This window comes from Telopea speciosissima, chromosome 2 (genome assembly GCF_018873765.1).
Source record: "Telopea speciosissima isolate NSW1024214 ecotype Mountain lineage chromosome 2, Tspe_v1, whole genome shotgun sequence".
Taxonomy (NCBI): Eukaryota; Viridiplantae; Streptophyta; class Magnoliopsida; order Proteales; family Proteaceae; genus Telopea; species Telopea speciosissima.
Genome location: NC_057917.1, coordinates 74,389,191 through 74,412,457, shown reverse-complemented (window position 1 = coordinate 74,412,457; position 23,267 = coordinate 74,389,191). Strand labels below are relative to the sequence as shown.

The 23,267-nt window shown below is 38.6% G+C and overlaps 1 protein-coding gene across 1 annotated transcript in view; it reads right to left on the bottom strand.

The window, feature by feature from the left end:
* Positions 1-22,920, bottom strand: part of LOC122651102 — a gene marked incomplete at its 5' end in the record, with an annotated part of 31,426 nt that extends 8,506 nt beyond the window's left edge. Inside the window, 10 exons of the mRNA XM_043844433.1 lie at positions 3,480-5,114; positions 7,604-7,753; positions 8,309-8,389; positions 13,350-13,466; positions 13,549-13,704; positions 17,244-17,387; positions 17,476-17,848; positions 18,933-19,100; positions 19,385-19,614; positions 22,816-22,920. Of these exons, the coding sequence (XP_043700368.1) occupies positions 3,480-5,114; positions 7,604-7,753; positions 8,309-8,389; positions 13,350-13,466; positions 13,549-13,704; positions 17,244-17,387; positions 17,476-17,848; positions 18,933-19,100; positions 19,385-19,614; positions 22,816-22,920 (3,159 nt within the window). The remainder of the gene's footprint in view (positions 1-3,479; positions 5,115-7,603; positions 7,754-8,308; positions 8,390-13,349; positions 13,467-13,548; positions 13,705-17,243; positions 17,388-17,475; positions 17,849-18,932; positions 19,101-19,384; positions 19,615-22,815) is intronic.
* Positions 22,921-23,267: the final 347 nt, after the last annotated feature.

The window sequence follows — 23,267 nt, the reverse complement described above, 5'->3', positions numbered from 1 at the left end:
GGCTGGTTGAGAAATCTGAAACTGTGTATAACGGGCATACTCATCATCAGAAATCTTCATAGTCTTACCCTCTGGCTGTGGAGAAACAGGAGAATCAGCTGTAGCAGAATTGGCAAACTGTTGCTGAGTTGGTTTGCCATGTAGTTTCCAACAGAAACGTTGGATATGTCCTGGACGACCACAATTATGACAAGTGCGCATGGAACCACCAGAAACATCAGAGGTACCCTGAGTACCCAAGGTAGGTGCCTTACTAGAAACACCAGCCCCACCACCACGACCACAGCCGCCACCACCAGAACTGACATTACCACCACTACCAGCCCCACTGTTGGGCACACGGTTGGATGGAAAAGAAGCCAGGGCTGAAGTATCACCATCAGTAGTGTGTTCCCGAGAAACACGAAGAACCCTGGAAAAGGTTTTAGACAAAGTGGCTACCTTGTCACCACCAAGAACTTGGGAACAAACAAAGTCAAATTCCTTCCCAAGACCTCCCAAAAAACCCATAACAGCAAGTTGTTCCCGCTGGTTCTACATCTGTTCCACATTGGCAGTGATAGGAAGTAAGGAATTAAGTTCTTCATACATTCTCTTAAAATCAGCAAAGTACTGGGTCAAAGTACGACCCTTCCTATCAACCCTGTAGAACTCTTGGGACAAGTCATAAATGCAGGAAAGATTGTTTTGTCCAGAATACAAAACAATAAGATACTCCCATAACTCCTTCACTGTGTCAATGTGTGTCACCAAGTCCACAATTTGGTGATCCATAGAATCAGCATCTATCCCAAAATTCGAGCATCAACTGTCTCCCACGAAGGGTCATTCTCAGGCTTAGTGTCGAAGAGGTGCTTATGCTGATCACGGCCAGTTAACACTAGCTGAACAATTTTCTTCCACTGCAAAAAATTGGTAACCCCTTCCAACTTCTTCTCGGTAATACGATTGGAAGAGGAAGAAAAAATCTCTGTGGCTACTGACTGAGAACCTTCAACAGATTTCAACTCATCACCCATGGTCTACTTGATGAAGTGAAGATAAAATAGAATGAAGAATGCTGAAAACAGGGACAGAAATCGATAGAGACTAAAGAACCTTGATAGAAGTCGATAGAGGCCGCAATCAATCCCCTCAGATAAAACCCTGACAAAATCCGATACAAACAGTGGAGGCAGCAATCGACCTCCTCAACCAAAACCCTGACAAAATCTTCACTTCATCTAAAAACTTCTTCAAATATTCCTCAAACAAAAAGAGAGACCTAGTTCTTAATTCATAGCATGAACTAGTCTCTAAACAAATCCGAAAAACAGCATAGGGTGCTGCACCCCTTCAAACAAAAAACAGAAGAAACCGCAAGTGCTTCAAGTCTTCAAAAAAAAATATTTAAAACTTCAATCGAATGCTGGAAATAAGGAAGCAGTGATCCACGAAATTTGTAGTAGTCCTTACAGCTTTGATACCATGTAAATAAATTAAGAAAAAGGAAGAAGAAGAAGAGAAGCCGAGAGAGAAGAGGAGGCGAGAATTTGCAGAACAGTGAGAGTTTCACGATATGTGTATCTCTCATCTAAACCTTCATTATGTAAATAACTTAAAGGGTAAAACAGTAAACATCCAAATAAAATAAAAGAAACAACTTAATGGCTGATTAGACTAAAATACCCTCCTCACTGTGCTCTCGGTATTAGCTTCTTGCGCTAATACTAAGATCACGATAACAATAAGATATACATACGAATGAATATCTATGAGCAAGGAATTCCCATTTGAATCTGAATCGGATCAATTCTTCAAACTGGTGTAATCGACTCTCTAGCTTCTTCAGTAAACCCTGGTTCTTCAATCAAGTTTTGATCTCATTGGAATTCATGTAAAGACAATTCCTATTTGATATAGCTATTTGTGCAACTATTTTACGACTAAGAAGTAACTGTTTTTTGTACAGATCATATATTAATCGACTATAACTATAGAATACCTTTTTTCACAAATTACTGCATTTATCCAAGTGATCCACAAGCGACGAAAATCTCTCTTCAAAAAGGGAGGGGGGGGGGGGAGGGGGTTCAGCTGCTCTTCATTAGAATATCTATACATAATTCTAGTAAGAGCCAGTTCATTGGAATACAATATTGAAATTTGGTTGGAAAAAAGTGAGTATCAAAAATAAATTAGGAGGAAGGATTGAGGGCAACCCCAAAACATCTATAGTAACACAATTGTCAGCCATTGGATATTACCTGAATCATCTGACTTTTTCTATATTTTAAATGTATTAAACATATAATAAATATGGATACAAGACTCGCTTCAACTCGCTATTGACTTGCCCAAGTCACCAGATTTGGGATTGGACGAGTCGACTTGGAAACTTGGTTTCTAACAATGCACTATATTCGAAGATGGAAGAGATGACAAGATGTGCTATTGGTGGGCAAGGAGGTGTGACTGGTGTCTAGAGAGAGAATTTTCAGTGATTTCGAGTCATGCATTTGATAGTGATTCACAGCACAATTGGCAGAACATATCCATTTCTGCTTTCTCATGAAGAATTACATTACACCAAAGTCTGTATAGTGGCAAATCTACTATTTGTAATGTACTTGTGGGTGGTGGGAGGTGAGTACGTTCAAAGAAACAATGAGGATCAAATGAATTGGGCCCTAAACTTGAGTAGAAAGTTCTCAGTAAAGTCTCACCATTATAAGGCTTAAAACACATGACAAGTAGTAATCCCGGGAATGCTGCAGGGGGAAAAAGAGCTTCTATAAACTTCAAATTTTTGTTCAGAGCACTTCTTTTGATTGCATTCTTATGGTGAAACAATAATCTTGAAGGGGCCTTCCTAACATTTGCATCATGTGTTTAAGGGATAAAACGTATTGAGCTCTATCCTGGAGCTGGAAGACATGGAGGTAAGATAAAGAAGGCAGGTGGTCTTCTTTATTTAGTTCTATCTATTCTACTAATTGTTAGTCATCCCTGCAAAAAAGATCTCCTTTTGAAGCAGTAATAATATTGAATATCCACAGAGAATAAACTTAAACTAAGAAAAGAAAATTACTCCAGTAAACCCTTACCCAATAACATTACTGAGGGAGGGAGTGTGAGTGGGCTTGAAGATACCCCAATCGGGACTATTTTGGCCCAATATGAACATCAGTTGGCCAATCAAACTTTTGTCAGAAAATTTTGGGTTTTGATTCCATTTTTTTTCCTTTTCCATTCATTTAGCCTTGTGATACACCTCCTAGGTACTGAGGATGGGCCTTGGTGCAACGGTAAAAGTTGCTCCCTTGTGACCAAGTGGTCATGGGTTCAAGTCTGGAAACAGCCTCTTTGCGAAAGCAGGGGTAAGGCTGCGTACAATATGAACCTCCCCAGACCCTGCAAAGGCAGGAGCCTTGTGCACTGGGTACACCCTATACACCTCCTAGGTACTAGATTTTAGACTGCTTGAGAGAGAGGCACACCTGCTGGTAACAGTTGTTGGTCCATGCTGGAAGCTGCGATGGAGTAATCTGTGCATGTTGTTGTTGTTGTTGTTGCTGCTGCTGCTGCTGTTCTGGCTGCGGTTGTGGTTGTGATTGTGGTGGTGGTTGTTGCTGCTGTGGAGAAGGTTGTGGCTGTTGTTGGTAGTGCTGCTGCTGCAGAAAAGGTTGTGGCTGTTGTTGGTAGTGCAGCTGCTGCAGAAAAGGTTGTGGCTGTTGTTGTTGTAGCCAGTGGTGCTGTGGTTGTGGCTGCAGAGAGTGCTGTGGTTGTTGCTGCAGAGACTGTTGTGGTTGCTGCTGCTGGTATTGTAGGTGCTGCTGATATTGTTGTTGGTACAGCTGTTGCTGATAGTAATACTGCCACATTTGATGGGCATATGCTTGGTTATTCTGCATATGCCCATGCTGCTCAGTACTTTGCACTGGATATGGATAAACATTTGCTTGAGCGTGGGTAACAAGTTGTGCAACCTGCTGAGTTTGAGGTACAGATGCAAAGCTCTGTTGCTGAACATTTTGTGCGTGCCAGATATGAGTACCTGCTGCACCTGCATACACCTGAGTAGCAGATGGCTGATACTGGTTTTGTGCTTGGCCATTATGCTGAACTTGTGAATTGGGCTCAGACAAAGGCTGACAAGGATAAACTTGATTCATAACGATTTGAGACTGCATTTCAATTGGTTGGATCTGTTGCTGTGGGGAAACCTGCCATTGTTGAGGCTGCTGGAGCTGCGGATACCCATGGAACCCATAATTGGCATCTCCAGTAGATAGTGCAGTTTTATTCATACGACGCCATTTTCCTCCAGCATTATGACTGGATGCGCTGCTTTTAGGTGCAAGTGGCTGTGAGTATGCCTGTTCTTGCAAAGAACCTGGATTACTTTCTGCATGTAAAGGGCCATAATTCTTTTGAAGATGAAAATGGGCAAGGTCATCTGATTGTATGCATGGCGGACTGGACATAGAAGAGACACCACCATTCTTTGGCCTATTTCCATCTGAACTAGAGGTTTCTTCAGGGCCTTCATGGTCATGAGATCTAGTGGGAGCAAAATCCTGAGCTTCTAATGAAAGACTCTCCAGTGAAGGTGGTCTAAGATCAACTTTGGACTCCATGTCAGGCTCTTTCTGAACTTCATCTTCTCGTTTGTGGTGTTCTTGCATAGGCTGTGGAACTTGAGGATCATATGCTGCTTTAAGCACGGCATCATCACTAATTGGACTCTGATTTGTTGCATATTTTCCATGTTCTTCTTCCAAAACTTTGGGTGATCCCACCTGTTGTATTCTCTTCTGCGTATCATTATTATCTTCTTCTGATTGGGGTTGGTCAGTGACAGCCTGACTAGAAAGGATAACAGGATTTTCAGGCAGTGATACCTTCTGGTTTTGCTGCAAATGCTTAACTGAATCATGAGAACCATCTTCTTCTGAAACATGATGAGGCACAGCCACAGGAAAATTCTGTCTTCCTTCCATGCTCTTTTTCAAGTTCCAATCCTCACTGACCAGAGATTTACATGAGGCAGGCCTCAATAAATGAGGAAAGAGCTTTTTGTGACGATCCCATGCCTTCCTGATATCATGGATAGTCCCACAAAGGTCCACAAACTGCTAGAGATAAAGATTCATTAGCCAAAAATAAAGGTGGCTAGAGAATGATATAAATTTCCATACGTAAAACAAGGCAAGATGTTAGATGACAACCAAATTCAGGTTGTGTTCAAGAAAGTGGAGACCATGGATAAATTATTAAATGGGACTTCTGAGTTCTGATGGAGGGAATTTGGCTCTGAGAAGGGCACGTTAAGTAGAATTGGCCATCTTATGGTTGGTCCATGGACAAGAATGTGATTGTCTATATTTTGTTCCAATAATGTCAAGCTCCAGCAAGTAGTCTTAGATATCAATAGGAATTGTGGGAGAGTCCAACATGAAGGGTGACAAACATGCTCAACGGATATTCAAACCTTTCTCATTTTGGAGTTGAATTTTCAGATGCAGAAATATACTACGCTGGTCTTCTAACTTTTCTAGAATCAGTAACAAGTGTATTAATACCATCAGTGACAAGCCTTCCCATTCTGCAGGGTCTTCCCTTTTCGTTCAAGTTATTGTTAAAAAAACATAAAATTTATCATTAGTACATAAGCAGTTGGATTAAGATATATGAGAATCTCGGCCATAAAGGAAACAATGTCACAGAAGAATGCAGCTTCCAAGGACAGGCACTTATTTATGTCAAACCAGGACAGACACTTATTTATGCCAAATATCATTTAAGTAAATAAATTTCATTTACTTAGGATATTATTCATAGATAAGCAAATAACCCCCCCTATTCGAATCCAATAAAATAGTTAAAAAAATCAAATTCTAAAAGGATCAAAAGTCAACCCCCAGTTCAAGAACAAAAACTGGACTTTCGGTGATAGGCACGATTTTCAATATGATAAAACATTGCTAAAAATCAAAACAGCAGTAAAATATTCATTTGTTTTGATGTCTAAAAATTTATTTTCATTCAGAGTGATTTTAAACAGCATTCATGCACACCAAATCAAGTTTGACCGGAACATAACTCCTTCAATATAAATCAAATTTAAGCATTTTTGGATTTATTGGAAAGCTTTCCAACAAAGCTTTCAAACAAATTCAAGATTGCTTAAATCTGATTTACATTCAAGGAGTTAGGTTACGGTCAAACCTTATTCGATACCATGTCCAAGAACAAATATACACTATCAATCTTGGGTCAAAACCACAAGTATTTTATTTGAGTGTTCTATATGTGAAACTAATGCATGGATTGGGTTCAAAATGTCAAAAATAGACAGCACAACAAGAATCAGGGCAAAAAAAACAACTTCTAAGCCTCAAAATCAAGGTTCGAATTAGCCTGGAGAAAGTACCAAGTTTCGACCGAGATATGGTCGAAACCGAGATTTAGAACCTTGGTGCTGAAGCTGAGTATAGGACTATGGCTAGGGATGTAAATGGATAACCGAAATCCGAATCCGAATTCGCATCCGTATTCGTTTAGGGGCATCCGTATTCGTTTAGAGATATCCGGAAAATAATCCGAATACTCCGATTAAAATCCGTCAAAAAAATCCGAATACTTAATAATAAAAAATTAAGTAAATAATGATTTTTAGGGTTTTTGAAGATTAAACAAGTTCTAGAATATGATGAAAAGAGAATCATGATCTAAGAGATATGGATTGAGAGAGAATTGTATCCGCTAGGGGGAGGAAGGTCCGGGTTACACAAGGCAGATATGTAAACGGATGGTCGAAAATCCGAATCCGATCCGCATCCGAATCCGTTTAGAGGTATCCGTATTCGGCCAGGGAAAATCCGGCTCCGATCACATCCGATCCGTATCCGATCCGAATCCGATCCGTTTACATCCCTAACTATGGCTCATACTGCAGCCAAGTTTATGTGGGTGAAATCATTACTTCAAGAGTAGGAGTGTCCGACTACTAAACTGATGAAGATATTCTGTGATAATCAAACTACTATCTACATTGCCAACAACCCAGTGGTTCATGAAAGGACCAAACGTAATGAAGTTGATTATCACTTTGTGAGGAATGCAGTAATTAGAAAGCTGATTTATACCTCATTTGTTTCTTCTGCAGATCAGTTATGTGATATATTTACCAAGCCTCTGTTTTGTCCTGTTTTTTGGAAGAGCTGCTCCAAGCTGGGCATGGATGATTTATATGCGCCAGCTTGAGAGGAGTTTTAAGATATGCACCGCAGGGGTAGTATTGATAGACCCCTGTGGTATTCTGCTTTGTTTAGTTGTTTTGAGTTGTTTATTCTTTAGTCTAACTAGTCCTCTATTACCACAAGGACTAGAAGAGTCTTCTAGTCCTTGCGGGATTGTATTTGTTCACTTATAAATAATGTTTGAAATTATACCAGATACAGAAAACTGATCTAACAACGTAGAAGAGGAAGAAGAAGAGTGTGGAACAAGGTGATGGAGAAATTTACAAGACTAATAAAAACAATCAACATACAAATAGAAAGGAAGATTTATTTCCTATTAAATTGTTCTTCAATCCATTATTAGCATGAAATTTGACCTCCAAAAATAGACTTGAAATGTCCTCACGATCTTCAGCAGTCAAGCCTTGTGATATTTCTGCCTCTGAAGATACTGCTTTAGCTACAATAGAGTCTATGATGCTTGTCTCTCTTGGTCCTCGGTGCATCATCTCAAAGTTTATTAATCCCTACAGAAATAACAAACCACCAACAAGTATCAGAAGTCATCAAACCTACAATAAAAATGACCTTTCCAATATGATGCTGTAAAATATGCAATTTGGACAAACAATTTATTAGCAGGACTTATTGAATTCATAACACTGGAGAACTATGTAACAGTTAACCATAAAGCTATGGATGGTCTAACCATTACAATGACGAGGGTCTTATAGGCTGATTCCTAGCAAACTGACACTACGGCCTGTGCCAAGACTTCCAACCAATTTACATCCTATAACAATTACAAACAACAACAACAACAACAACAACAATAAGAATAAAAATAACAATAATAGTATATTAATAATAAAAATAGCAGTAGTAGTAGTACTACAGAATGTATCATCCTTGATTAACTGGATTCACTGGCTACAACATTGATTAATTATGATCTGTTAAGTACGAAGAACATGTAGGGCTAGTAGTCATTCTTCTGCCCCCATACAAAGTCAAGCACTCACAGAAATGTATCATCCTTTAACGGTGAAAGGATATCTACATGGCTCAAAGAGAGATGATACCTCCAGAAGTAATTTGCTGTAAGGGGCATGTTCGATACCCTTCATAAAGACTTCTCTAGCAGCATCTATGCTACCAGTGATCTACAAACAAGGAAAATGTTAGAAAAGAACAAACCATTCCATCTCCTGAGTAAATGTAAACATCATAGATAATATCCGCCGCATGATTAAAAGAGGAATATTTATCTAAAAGAACATCATAATAAAACTATGATTGAACAGTCCTCCAGTAAACAAACCAAATAACTCATTTAACTGAATGCACCATTTTTTAAAGATTATGTCGGCATTAATATGATACACTGATAAATAATATATATATAAATATATATATATATATATATATATATATATATATATTCTGAGAGGAAATTCTACAGGACAGTATTAAGACCGGCCATGACTTATGGGGCGGAATGTTGGGCAGTTAAGAAGAGTAATATAGATGAGTGTAGCGGAGATGAGGATGCTGAGATGGATGAGTGGCACGACCAAGAGATATAGAGTAAGAAATGATTGTATCAGAACCGAACTGGGAGTTGCACCAATCCAAGACAAGCTCCATGAGAGCCGCTTGAGGTGGTATGGTCATGTACAACGGAGACCTATGGATGCACCGGTAAGGAAGAGTGACCGGATTCAGTTTGATGGAGCTAAAAGAGGTAGGGGCATGCCTAAATTGATTATTGGAGAAGTGGTAAGAAAGGATATGCATGTGGTAGGGCTCGATCCTAGTATGACCGCAGATAGAGTTGTTTGGAGGATAAGGACCCGTGTAGAATAGGCTGGCAAAATTTCACAGAAATCTAATGGGTAAGGCCATAGGCCATACCCTTTCTTTGCTGTGTGAGTCCCCACCCCATCAATCCAACCATTATTGCACTTTGAGTTCTTATGTTTGTCTCCAAATTCCTTAACATATATATGTCCTAACAAGTAAAATTGTTGGACAGTAATTATGGAACTAATGATGTTTCCTTTGAGGTTAATCCTACCACAAAGTGGCTTCATCAGTTTCTACTTTCTAGGGATAATTCCCAAAAGCAACCTACCCTCACCCCCAAGTTTTCAAGATGAATTTTTACCTCAATTTTTCTTTTCCCCAGATAACCTTCCCATACGATTGCTTGGTTTTCTCTTGGTTTACGGGGAAATATCATCCCCCTCCCCTCTAAGTATCCATAATATCAACCCAATACCCAAGTTTTGAATAATGATAATGCCCTCCCCTACTTTCCCAAGATTTTATCAATCGTACCCTAACTGTTAAAAAACGCCATTAAGTGATGATGTGGCACCAAAATACCCTTAATATAACTCTATTCCAATTTTGCCCTCCCCTACTTTCCCTTTTGCATCTTCTTCCTCCGCCAGCACCACCATCATTGCCACCACTGCCGCCTCCGATCCTCTTCCACCGCCAACACCACTACCACCTCCAGCACCACTATCACCGTCGAAACCCCTTCTGCGATGAAGGGTTATCAAGAATTGGTTCAACCCATGTCAATTTTTCTGAACTCGTGGTGGTTCAAAGTCTGATATATATGGGTAATTCTTTACTCAATTCTCTTTCTTTTCTCGATTAAGAGGAAAAAAACCAACCACCATTTTCTGATTAGAGGTGAGACAGAGAGGAGGTGAAGTCTGTTTTCCACCGCCAACGAGCCGTCCCCCTATCCCCCTTTTCCAATTCCATCTCTTCTCCATTCTTCTTCTCTTTCTTCTTCAAAGTACTGTTCACGGGTACTGCTCACTCTACTTTGGTGGACTGCTCATTATTAATTCTCTGCTGGTTCAAGAACATCAACAACAGATCTGATAGAGGGTAACTCGATCACTGTTTGAAGAAGATTCAGATCACAGTTCTGTTGGGAATTTGGTGTTTTCTCCATTGAAGCTCGATCTGCCTGTTCTTCAAAGTACTGCTGCTGCAACTTCTGAGTTTTACTTCAATTTATTGAATCTGGTTTGGAGCACAGCCTGCAAGCATTATCTTCTCTTCTCATTCAGCACCGAATCACATGAATACCATCTTAACACAGAGAGGGAAATCTGAAATCGACTTCTTCTTTCTCCCCCTTCTGAATCGATCTCATGGCTTGAGAGCTCTGGGATAGCACACCATCAAGGCTGACAATCTACAAATCTGGAATCGACTTCTTCTTTCTCCCCCTTCTGAATTGATCTCATGGCTTGGGAAATATAAAAAGCAGACACAATCAAGACTTATAATTTCTGTGATTCTTTCACTGGTTTCGCCAGAGAAGAAGAGTTGCAGGTGTGACGGTGGTGGTGTTCGCCGGAGAAGAAGAAAGAAAGAGAAACGAGGGATGGGGAGGATTGAGAAAGGAGAGTGCTAGGTTAGGTTAGGTTAGGGTTGGGTTGGTTTAACGGTATTTTGGGGTTTTATAAATTTTGTATATGCCAAGTCATCACTTAATGGCGTTTTTAACGGTTAGGGTACGGTTGATAGAATCTGGGGAAAATAGGGGAAGGCACTATCATTATTCAAAACTTGGGTATTGGGTTGATATTATGGATACTTAGAGGGGAGGGGGATGATATTTACCCTAATTTTTTTGTGTGGATGGATTCTTATCCTGGTTGGTGGATTTCCAAAGTTTCAACAGTGTGGTTCTTTGTTTTCCTGTGTTATTAATGCATGCTTCTTTCCACCAATGGAAAACCAAAAAAAAAAAAAAAAAAAAAAAAAAGAAAAAAAGACATAGTATTATGAGAAAGATTGACCCCACATGCACATGGAGCTCTAAAGAGGCTTGCATGGTAACTGATGGGTAAAGCCAGGTCTTTGTGCTATTAAGGGAGCTTCTCTTACTTATGGAGAATGTGTGCTATCAAGGGAACTTCTCTTACTTACTCATGGAGAATGTGGTCAGCTAATTCTACAGCCAATGATTTGGCCAAGAATTGGTTAATAGATATTCTTTGTATTTAGGGCCTTAACCCACCAGGTTCTCCATGAAGCTTCTTGGCTTCAGCCACTTCTTGGTTTTTATCTTATGCTTTGTACCGTACTTGTTGCTTTACAACAAAGTTATTTTGTTAGCTTAAAATTAAAAAGAGACAGATAGGTTATGCTTCATATTCACCTGGAGTTTGCTGTTAACTATCTAATCTTTCTTCTTCTCTCAAGTGGGCAGATCAGGTTTAAGCTGATCAAGTGTTTTATCCCTCCATCAATCTCCAGTTGTAACCATAGCCTAATCTGAACTCTGTTACAGCAATAGACCCACTTGGTTTCTAATTTCCTTCAGGCTTCTAACTTCATTTGCACTTACTATTTTCTAATTTTAAAAGCATCTTTCATACTTGGTTTCACCTGCTATGTTGATTTCCTTTTACTATTTTCTGTTGGAATCAAAGTCTGGTCTGTATTTGGCAGTCTACCATTTCAGAGTTCCAGTTTCAGCCTTTGTTCTGGATCTTCTTGAAATTTGGGATCTAGTGTCTACAGGTTACAAGATTCACTCAACCAGCCTTTGTTCTAGATCGAAAACCTGGATTTCTCTCACCACGATTCTGTCATGTGGTTTGTGTCAATGTTTCATGGTTACTTGTAAGTTCCAAACTCTACTTGATGGGTCTTTAGCTCAAGTTGGTAGAGCACTTGGAACATGCTTATGTTCCAAGGGATAGTGGTTCAAATCCACTAAGACCTTTTTTATTCAACTGTTCAAAGCATAGTTAGTTAAGGTAATTTGAGAATGACAACTCTCAGCCTTTTGTTTGAGGTCTTATAGCAAATTGATTGCTTTTGTAGTAGGTGCAGCCAAGGATCACCCATGTGTCTCTATACATTATTAGATTTTAGAGATTATGTGTTATCCACTAGAAAAGTAGGAAATGGCGTTAGTTCTTGTTATTGATATTCACTAGTTTCATCTTGATTGACCATCTTTTCCAATTGCTTACAGATATATACACTTTATATGGATTTGTAACAACTTTTAATGTCCTAACATCGTTGACTTTATATGGATTATAGTGTTAATGGCATTTCTGTAATTTATAGTAACCTAATAGTGCATCTCTGTCTCTTTTTTTTTTTATTGTACACTTTATATGGATTTTTAATAATTTTTAAGGTCCTAACATCATTGACTTTATATGGATTATAGCATTAATGGCATTTCTGTAATTTATAGTAACCATTACAAAACTGTTGCAGAAACAGGTTTTATCAAACACCTTTACAGTACTAAAAGTGTTCTGGATACGTTATTGGAACAGGTTTATCAAACACCATTTTGCAACCCAGAAACATTATTCTACAAACAAAAACACCAAAATAGGTTTGTGGTGAGAAACGGAACAGAAACACACGTAACGTTATCAAACGGTACCTAAGCCTATTGGTCCATTCTTGGTCCAATCTAATGACCTGGTTTGTTGTTGGCCTTCTTGTTCTTCTGAACAGCATCACATATATTAATTGATCAATCTATAAACCAATCGATGACGAAGCATACAAGACAAATCGCTCGAGCAGACTTTCATTCAAGGGTCAGGCAGGTTTTTGAGAATCATTGATACCTTATAGGGTGGCTTCAAGAGGACAAGGATTTGGTTGCTTTTTGCATTTCTAAGCATAAAGAGTTTGGACTTATATAAGCTGTAGAAAATAAATCCAGCGGTTTTTTCTCCTTTTGGGGGCTTCCTGAACTTCTTGCAAAAAAATCATTTCTTGAGAAGAGCTTTTGCCCAACAGAAGCATGTTTGCAGTGAAAGAAAAGTTTCCTTCAAATAGAAGAATTTTGACTTTCAAAAAGATCTTCTGGTTTTTCCTCTTTTGGAAGAAATGTTCTAGTTATTTCATGAAGTAATATTTGTGCCAATACTAAATATAACCTCCAAACCATCTAAAAAGGACACATATTTCCGCGAAATTCAGAATAACATCCATAAATGTATGATACACAAAAATCTAACTGCAAGAATAGCCAATCAATCACATAAAGTAAAGGTCCATTAATTTACCAAGTTAGAAAGTTCAAGTGTACAAATTTGAGTTACTAACCATGTATTTAAAGCGAGAAAATTGAACATAAAGAATGGAAAGTGTGTGTAAATTCTGCTTCTCTGTTGCCATTTCAAGTGCTTTTTCATATATATCAGAGGCTGCTCCAAAATTTCCCTGGCAAAAGTGGAAAAGCAATTAACTACTATATTTCAACCAAAAGGGAGGGGAATGGGGAGGCAAAGGGTAAATTACGTACCAGACGTTTTTCCATATTAGCCTCCTTTACAACATAATCAATGAAAGCAGAGCCTAGTTCCAGATTGTTTTTAAGAAATGCAGCACGGGAACCAAATACATCTCCAATTTGCTCCTTAAATCTTGCACTGAAAAAATGGATCGCTGGCACTTGCTGCTGACAAAGGGGAGAAAAATAAGAGCACTATAGTGACAACAACTTATGGGTAAAGAAATCTCCAAAAAGTTTGTAGTGGCTATGCTGCAGAATCTGTTAACAAAAGTTCGTGTCACAATTTAGCAGAACTGTAACTTGGAACTAATGCTCCTCAGAGCTACTTGTTTGATCAAAGGTTAATGAGGAGTAATGAACTCAGAATCTTAAAGTATCACCTCATAAGAGAGATACAAGGTCTTGTACCTTGTTCAGTGAATCAAGGCCTTTCCAATAGCAGTGGTTGAAATTCATATAGAAAGTATGGTAAACACAAGCATACCAGAAAAAAGAATGGCGTGAAGAGTGATCGTGTTCTCTTTCGTTTTTATCAATTTGATGGTGGCTGTTTTTGTAACTCTGATTTTACCCAAACTCCCAAAGTCCATTTACATTATGATAAGAGCTTTTTATTCATGTAACTGATCCCTACAAGAACCAGGATATAGTAGACTGAGTAAACATTTTCACTGTATAATAATGTAGTCCTAGATTGGTAGAGCACCAACTAGGAGCCAGACAACCAGGTAAGGATGTCAACGGATATTCGAAAATCCGTATTCGATCCACGTTCGTATCCATTTAGGAGAATCTGAAGCCGTCTGAAAACTAATCGGATACGAATATGATAATCCCCCTATCCGACTGATTATTATCCGACTAATTGGATACAAATATGATAATCCTCCTATCCGACCGATTATTATCTGATTCTTTAGCAATCCGACAGTAATAAAATGTCTGAAATATATCTCTGAGTCCGTTTATCTGATTAAGTTACCTTATTGGATTTTGTTTTCTTATTTTTATAATTTTATAAGTTAAGATAATGTGGTTCTTTTTCTAGATTGTCTATTGGTTTATATATATTGTTTTATGCACTGTGATATATGGAATCACAAATCTATTAAAATAAATACAAGATAAAATCAAAAGTACAAAACATAAGAATCAAAGACTAAGAAGAGTAAAAGAAAGGGCAGTTGCTGAACTCTTAGGTCTCAACCCTAACATTCATCAACAAAACGGTAAAGATGTCAACGGATAGTTGAAAATTCATATTTGATCCGCATTCATATCCATTTAGGAGAATCTGTATTAAAAAAATTACTATTGGGAAACTATTGCGAAAACTAATAGGATATTATCTGAATCCGTCCGAGTATAATCGGATATGAATATGACAATGCCACTATCCGACCGAATTCGATCCATTTAAATCTTGACAACTAGGATCTGTTATGAACAGGTGAATTGGCTAGGTCAAAATAGGGTTTTGACGAAATTAGGGTTAGGGCTTGATGTTAGGGTTATGTCAAGTAAAGGTAGGAGAGACTAACAATGAAGGCCTTGAGATGTTTTAATTCAGAGAAGTATGCTGATTTGAATTAACAGCAATATAGGGTTAGCATTTCGGGTTTTTGAAAAGAGTAAAATAGGGGAATCTAGGGTTTAGAGTGAGAAGATTGGGCTAGGGTTTGGATCGAGTGCTATAGGGGCAGAGAGGGTAATTTGGTTCAATTATGGACAATTTCTGATGGTGGAATGGCTGTGCAGGTTTTAGGATTTTGGGGAATTAATTGGGAGTGGAGATTCTAGGGTTTGAATGGAGGGAAAGGGTTCAAACTAAGATCGAGTTTCCCAATTGGGAAGGGGAAGATTCGATCCAAATTGGGGCAGAATGGGTGGTTGGTTAGGTCTCTGACGAATTTAGGTTATGGGAAAACTAAAAACAAAGGGGGAATGCTAGGGTTTGGGGCTGTAGAGGGTTAGGAGAAGAAGTATGGGGGTGGGGATGCTTCCAACTTACTTGTAATGGCAGCAGCTTGTTGATGGAGGAACTCGAATAAAAATGGAATCTTGCCTGAAACTAGAAAATAGAACTTGAAGAGAAGCACCTGGGCTTCACACCGCAAGGTGTTGATTGGATCAAACACCAATCCCACCAGCTTTGATCAGACACAAAGCAATTCTTCAAGGAATAAGACAAAGCAGCAGCTTGCAAAGCAGAATTAATTTTCAAAAGTGGAGTGTGTGGTGCTCCACGATTTCTATTTCTTATATAATGGCCCAAATTACTCCTATTCAGCCTTACTCTTGGCCAGCTAACACTATTCCACATCCCTTTCTAAATTCGTGGGAGTGCGGACCCAAAAGAAAAAAGAAAAATACATTAAATAAAAGTGGTGACTTAAGTCAGTTAAATTGAACCACTGGTTCCACCAGATTGGACCGGTTCAATTTAAAAACACAAAACAATTAAAAATAAAACGAAGTATGGAACTACTACTACTTGGACAGCAGCTTCTAGTTCCTCTTCTTCTTGCGGATGTAGTGCTTCAGTTCTGCACCATATAATTAGGAGCTGGAGTCAAATGAGTGATGTAATGTAACTTTGGGCAGAAGACCTTCAAACTTAATCTCAAGTATACAGCTGTCTTTGAATATTGATCATATTATTTCAATTGTGATGAAATATTATTGGAATAAACAATCAGAAAGATCTATCACTGATTTTAAAGGTCACTATCACCAGTTCACCACCACTACTACAGCTTCTCCTTCCAGTCTCTGAAATCCTTGAGGTCACTTCCAAGCGTTTGAGAAGATTTGGATACTCCTCTAACTTCAATCTAAACCAATCACTGGCTGAAAATTGGATAGCAATACACCAGCCCGAGCCAAAAGGGATTCAAACCAAAGAAATGCTTTCTCATACTATTCGCAAAGAGCCTGTAAAGTCTCGAGTACATAATTATATATCATGTAACTCATTAGTGGAAAAGCGCTTGTCTTACCATAACTGCACTCTTTCCCCATTCTATACCTTTCAGCAAGGGAGGAAAATTCCTCATGTGAAATTGTACTAGCTTTCCAAGTATTCACACTACTTCATGGGGTTGGATACATGGATCTTGTTTGGGCTTCCACTCAACCAGGCTACATCTTCAATTAAATCCTAAATCATCAAAATATTTTTCTCATAACCCAACATGCATACTTATTGGGCTTCCCTATCTTCATAGGACACTCAACTTGAAACTAATTTCTATCTCATTGATTGGAGACAGAGTGATACTTTTATAGAAACACTGCATAAACAATGGGGCTAACAGTCTTTCTTTTCTTGGTCCTCTATTTCGAAGGACTTCAATAACATCAAATATCTGTGACATTGTATTCAGTAAGAAAGCTCTCATAGATGGCCCTCCCTCATCATTGATTGTCAGTAAGTTTTCCTCTATTATGTAAAGCTATAGTTTTATGCTCCTTTTGCTTTACAACATACTTCTCTTAAAATTCATACAAAAAAGTAAATAAGTCACCAAAGCTCAGTAATTTATTCTCAACAAATCATTTTCATTTTAATTTCCTCTTTTTTCTTGGGGAGGGGGTTAAATTTTCTTAACAAATAAGATGATAAAATAAATACACTTGGGATAGATTATCATATATTTATTTAGGTGACCAAAAGCTAGTCTTTAAATTAGACTAATCAATACCTTTAGAAAAACTTGTGTTGCTCGAACAAGGGCGAAGTTTGCTATCTCCCTTCCACCACTAGTTTCCATGAATTCAACATAACGCATCCAGAACTCAGGGTAATAGGCACAGGCAATTAAGCATCTCTCATATAATTTTACAGTCTGTCAAAAGCAAAAGATATGCATTTAAGACACTACCAAGGAACAGAAAGAAATCCACATAACACAACTCCAATGGACCAATATATACCCAATCAAAATCTCCTTGCATCTCAACAAAGTCCAGATAGTGATGCCAATTTTCTAACTGACTGGCATCAAGCGGTTTTACATGGAAATAAGACCCAAGTACATGACTCTCAAAGCAATGGATCTTTGCATCCATCTGACTTGCTTTCTGATAGAGAAGTTCTCCAGCAGATAAATATTTCTGCAATGCTTCAGCCCTACGCAAGCCAACCGCTGGATCCACAAGGTCATTGATGACGGCAAGTATTTCCTCATTTTGAAAAGCTGAATCCTCCCTGATCTCAATATTAGCTAGAGCTTCTGATTGCTCTCTTGTGATACAGGCACTCTGGCATCCTATCTCTTCTTCCCAAATGGAAACCAACTTCTTAAAACTGAAGGATTTGTGAGAAAATTTCCAATAAGTAACATTGTCCAAAGTTACATAACTTCTTGTCTACAAGTCAATACTAATTTAGAATATAGAAACAATAAAATTAATAGAATAACAAATTAACAATAGGAAAATTACAGTAAACAAATTTATCAAAAAAATATATATAAAAAAGAAACTAGTAACAAGAGTATAATAAATGGAAAGAATAACTGCACTAATTTTGGTTAAGGGTTAATAAGGGCAAAGAAAAGTGAAATTCAGAAAGAGATGTGGTGCCACAGTGTATCGCATGTGAGTTTCCGTTGAATATAATCATGCTACCACTATTACTATTGCACTGCACTGCCCAGTCCCAAGCACCAGAGGGAGGGGAAAATAAAAGGGCAAGGTCAACTCAGCGGCCTTCTTTAAAATCTTTGACCAGACATTAGAAGATGACTTTAGCAGCTGATTGCTGGCCCATATGAAGAGAATGAATCAATGCTCATTCCAAGGATTCAGTGAGCCTCCAAGCAGAGTTATAAAGAGTCAGAGAGCAAGAGAGACCTTATGCTTTTGAGTTTTAAACAGTAAGGAACTTAGAGGGTACTTACCTAACATTAGGGAGGAGTAGTAAAGTTTTTTCAGCCGTAGCCTTCCTCATTGATCCTCATATAAGGGTGCAGCATGGTATAGTTAAGCACGTTTGTATCTTTCTTTCTACCTCTGTTAGTAAATTTTCTTACCATTAAAAAAATACATTTCCCTAATCTAATAGTCAGGGTTTCATTTAAGTTCATTCTGCATTCACCTGGATGCAATGAAAATTAGTAATGACGCCCCTAAAAGTGACCTGCCACATCCTTGCCAATTACAATGAGAATTATGCAAGGGTTGCCACACCATGGCTAAGAGCAAGTGAAGGAGCTACTCCAGCTATGTAACTTGGAGAAGAAAAACCCTACCAGTCTATTACAGATACCAACAAGAAGATCTTCAATAGCATTTCACGATGTTGTAACCACAAGAAAATTCAGGAACCCTTCATAAACTTGGAAGAGACCTTCCCATAAATCAAAACCATCAGATGAGGTAAGACACACCTATCATAATAGCTATGTAACTTTTTCGTTGGAAATCGTAGAGTCTGGATGTAAATGTAAGCCAGGGAACTCCATTGCTTCTGAGAATACTCAAATTTGATATATTTATCCCACAGTTGATAGCACAAGTAGTCCTTTCCAACAAAGGATAATCCTCTTTCAAATAATCTGTTAGACAAATTTGAGAGGGAAATACTAATTATAAAAAAGCATCAAATATTCGATATTTAAGCTACGTAATACTAGAAGACCAGAGAACAGATTTAAAAGTACAGAAGACAAGTGTTGACAGAATCCTATCACTCAATCATCTTGCAAGAATAGTATAACTAGGTAAAAAAATAAATGAATAATTAGGGATAGCAGTTAGTAGCTCCCCCATCCACCAGGATTAATCCATCAAAGCTATATTTCCATCACAGTTATGCTAAACTTCAGAGCATCTGATATACCTTTGGATATCAAGTGGATCTTCAAACAACAACATACCAAAGCTACAGTAATCAACCCACAGACCAACGCAGTAAGTTGCTGATTGCACTGCCTGCTCATAAATTTCAACAACCTTGTCAAAGGTGGATAAGCGTGCCTTGTGATTAGCATACTTCTTCCAGTAACCATAACACAAAGGAAACTGAGATAGGAAAGACTCATACACCAAAGATATCTTTCCTATGTCATCCTGCACAAATTAAACCAGAGTATTACAGCCTTTCTAGCATACAAGCAAAAAATACAGCAGTATAAATTCATAATTGAAAGTTAACATTATTCAAAACTTCAAACAAATAAAATGAGAGACAAATTAATGCAGGAGCATGATCACCACCATTGGATGTGGTTTGATCTTTTATTTTGGAGCTTTGAATTGTATTTTTGTATTTGAGTTGTATTATAGGCTAGATACATGGGATAGTTTTTTAAGTTACTAACATAGGTTTTGTTATTATTGCTAATTTTCAGCATTATTTTATTAGAGTCATATTACAGCATGCGTATGAAGGGGTTTGTGTAGTTGGTGGTTATAAGACTCCAAATTTTAGGAACCTTACCCCCAGTCCAAGTCATGGGAGTTTATTTCTCTATTTATTTATTGTAATAGTGGATTGACTTAGGACACTCCAAGTCTCTCAACATTAGAGGATTGTTCCTTTTCTGTTTGGTTTCTTTATTTGAGAGATTAGTTGATTAGGAACTCTTCCAAAACTAGTCTATGGCTGGAGAAAGTTTCATTATCTTTTCCTTATTATTTTAGTCAGTTTAGGATACTGCTACATCAGCCCTTCAATTGATAGTTTTAGAGTCCAATTTTATTTCCTGTTTTCTTCTATTTTACAGCTTTATAAATACATTGTAATGGCTTACACGCCCATCACAATTTGATGAATGAAAGTTAGTAGAATTTAGTAATATTGAGGTTATTGCCTCCCTTGCTCTCTCTCCTCTCTCTTCTCCCTTTTCTTCTCCTTTTCTTCCCTTCAATTTGACCCACCACAGCAGATCCATCTCTTTGATCTGCATCAACTTGGGTATGATGGAGTAAACCAAATTCCATTTGCAAAGTCTATGATGGTTTATCCCCACTGCAACAATGTATTCCATGTGATTGTTTCCAAGTAAGCTACAGCTCAAGTGTCTTAACACCTCAAACACTAAAAAGAATATAGATTTCATCAAGTTGGAGGATTATCAATTTGTGAAATCTGTTTCGATGTTATCCAATAAGTATCCTATCAACCACAAGAATTGAAATTGCAGGACAGGTATGTTAGGAATTTGCAGGTGATGCTGACAGTGGTCTAAACAGTAATCCTAATTGGATTTCAAAATCTCAAGGATATGGCAAGTACTCACTAGGAAGGAATAATTAGACAAAGGGTTAATTTCTCTCACTCCTCTATACGTTGCCTATAATTACTCAAACTCCCCCACCCAAAACTTCGTTCTTGATTCCACCAGAAATCCAAACTTCCACCTCTCTTTCTCCCCATATGCTTTAAAATTCCTAAACTGTCCCTCAGTCCCTCTCAGTCCATCCTGCTGCCCCTCCGCCGTGATCTCCCGCATCACCCCTGCATCTCTCTCCCCTCTCCCCCATCCTCTGCATCTCCTCCCGCTCTCTGCCTCAATGACTGGAAAGCAACCGTGGATGGAAAATTGACCCACTCCGGTGGAGATGTCAAAGATTCAGGGCATGGCCAGTGTTTGGTGGGTTCTCTTCTGCATGGTTTTAGAAAGGTTGATCCCAATCGATGGGAATTCGCAATCAAAAGGTTCCTTAGAGGAAGAAGCTGAAGACCATCAATAGTAGGAGGCACGTCACTTGGAACATCCAACAACAAGGAGGACTAGGACCTTGTGTTGCATGGTGGAAATTGTGAATTGAGGGAGTAGCAACATTCCTCGAGGGATCAACTTGTTACCATCAAGGAACGGCTACAAGGCACAGAGAGGAAGCAGCAACAGATTATGGCTTTCCTGGTTAGGGCACTAGAGAACCCAGTTTCCATGCAACATCTTATTAAGCAAAACGAACAGGGCAAATAACTCGGGAGAAGCGGCATTGGAAGGAAATGGAGACTGCCTCCCAGCTGAAGTGCCAAAAACTTGTAGGACGAGACTGCCACGGCGGCAGCAGCAGAAGCCATGGGAACTCCCCAATTTGTGAGTTTCGTTGGCCAAGCCCAAGAAAAAGTTTCCCCCTCCCCACGTTGAATCAAAAATTGAGACGTTCTATGCGGCCACTGATAATGAGTCGAGCAGCGCAATACAGCGTGAGAAGGTTGATGTGATCCCAAGTACTAGAGATCCAGATTTAGGAACTGGTGCTAGCGATATAGTTTGGGAGGAATCATTTAACGGGGAACCAATTGCAGGCGGAGAGGAAGAAGTAGATGTAGGCAATAATCAATCCAAAATTGATGTGAAAGTGGAGGAATTGGCTGCGCCCCGCCGCCCAATTGGAGCGGAAATATGCAGTACTTGGTGCAGCAAATGGGATGTTTGGGGTCCAAGACACCCTGAAAAGAGGTTGCATTGGATGGCTGTAGGTTCAGGTCTCTGGTCTTGATGTCTTCATGTCAACCTTTGCATTTTTGTCAGTACATCCCTTTTCTTTGTGTAAATGTCAAACTCTGTTCTTTACACAGCTTTGAATTGTTACCATTATCATTGACTTTTCAGTCAACCAATGACAATACATTTGGCCCACTTGGGAAAGGGGGGAGATGCAGAGTGTGGGGGAGAAGAAAGAGATGAAGAGGGCGGTGAAAAAGGGAGAGGAGAGAGATGCAGAGGGCAGGGGAGAAGGGGAGAGAGATGCAGGGGTGATTCGGGAGGGGGCCACTACAAGAGGGGCTGAGGGTAATTTAGGAATTTTACTATATCAGGGGAGAAAGCGGTTGAAATTTGGATTTCCAGGTAATCAGAAAAGAAGTTATGGATAGGGGAGTTTGGGTATTTATAGGGAAAGAATAGGGGAGTAATAGAAATTAACCTTTAGACTAATCATGTTGTTCTTGAAGGACTATCATGGCATGTAAGGAAGATTCTCATTAGGGAAAAGCAAAAATAATCACTGGATAAAGCCCTTTTTTTCTCACCATCAAGAAATGAAAATGTTTACAAGAAGCACAAGCAAAATATACTGGAACCAACAATCCATTCGATTTATAGAACAGTTAAAAAACATTTAAAGCCAGAACTGCCAAGATATTTTGAGAAGCAACAAGCAATCAACAATATATGGCATTAACGATAATCACATGACAAGAACTTTGTAATGATAAATTCCTCCATTAAAATTAATTTTTTAAAACACTTGAGATGAATACAGCTCATGCAAAACTAGGAAATTAGTCTACTGCCAGAAAACATCTCTTACAGGTGATGTCTTTTCAATCTCTTCAATAAGTGAAATCCATGCATCAAAAGCTTCTGGACCTTTAGCAACTAAGTCCTGAAGTTTTCCCTCATCACAGTCAACTGTTCAGAAAAAGCCACCAGGTCATCTACTAATTAATTAGGATGCAAACCAATGATGATACTAGAAGAATAATCAATGTACTACAAATAGAGAAGCTCCAATTGAGGCAAGTAAAATATCTGTCCCTTATGACACTAGCAGATAAAAATCAGGTCCTGAAGAACCACGTGAGCAGTTTAGGAGCAAGTACCACAGGATGTAAAACAACAGTCTGTAGTATCAAAAATCTGGGAATTCAAAAGATAAAAAGGGAAGAAATTAAAAGTATCTCTAGAACCTCCAGCCCATCAGCCTTAATCCACATTGAGAGTCAAAATGTAAAAGCAGCTTAAATAACTTCCATCCAAATC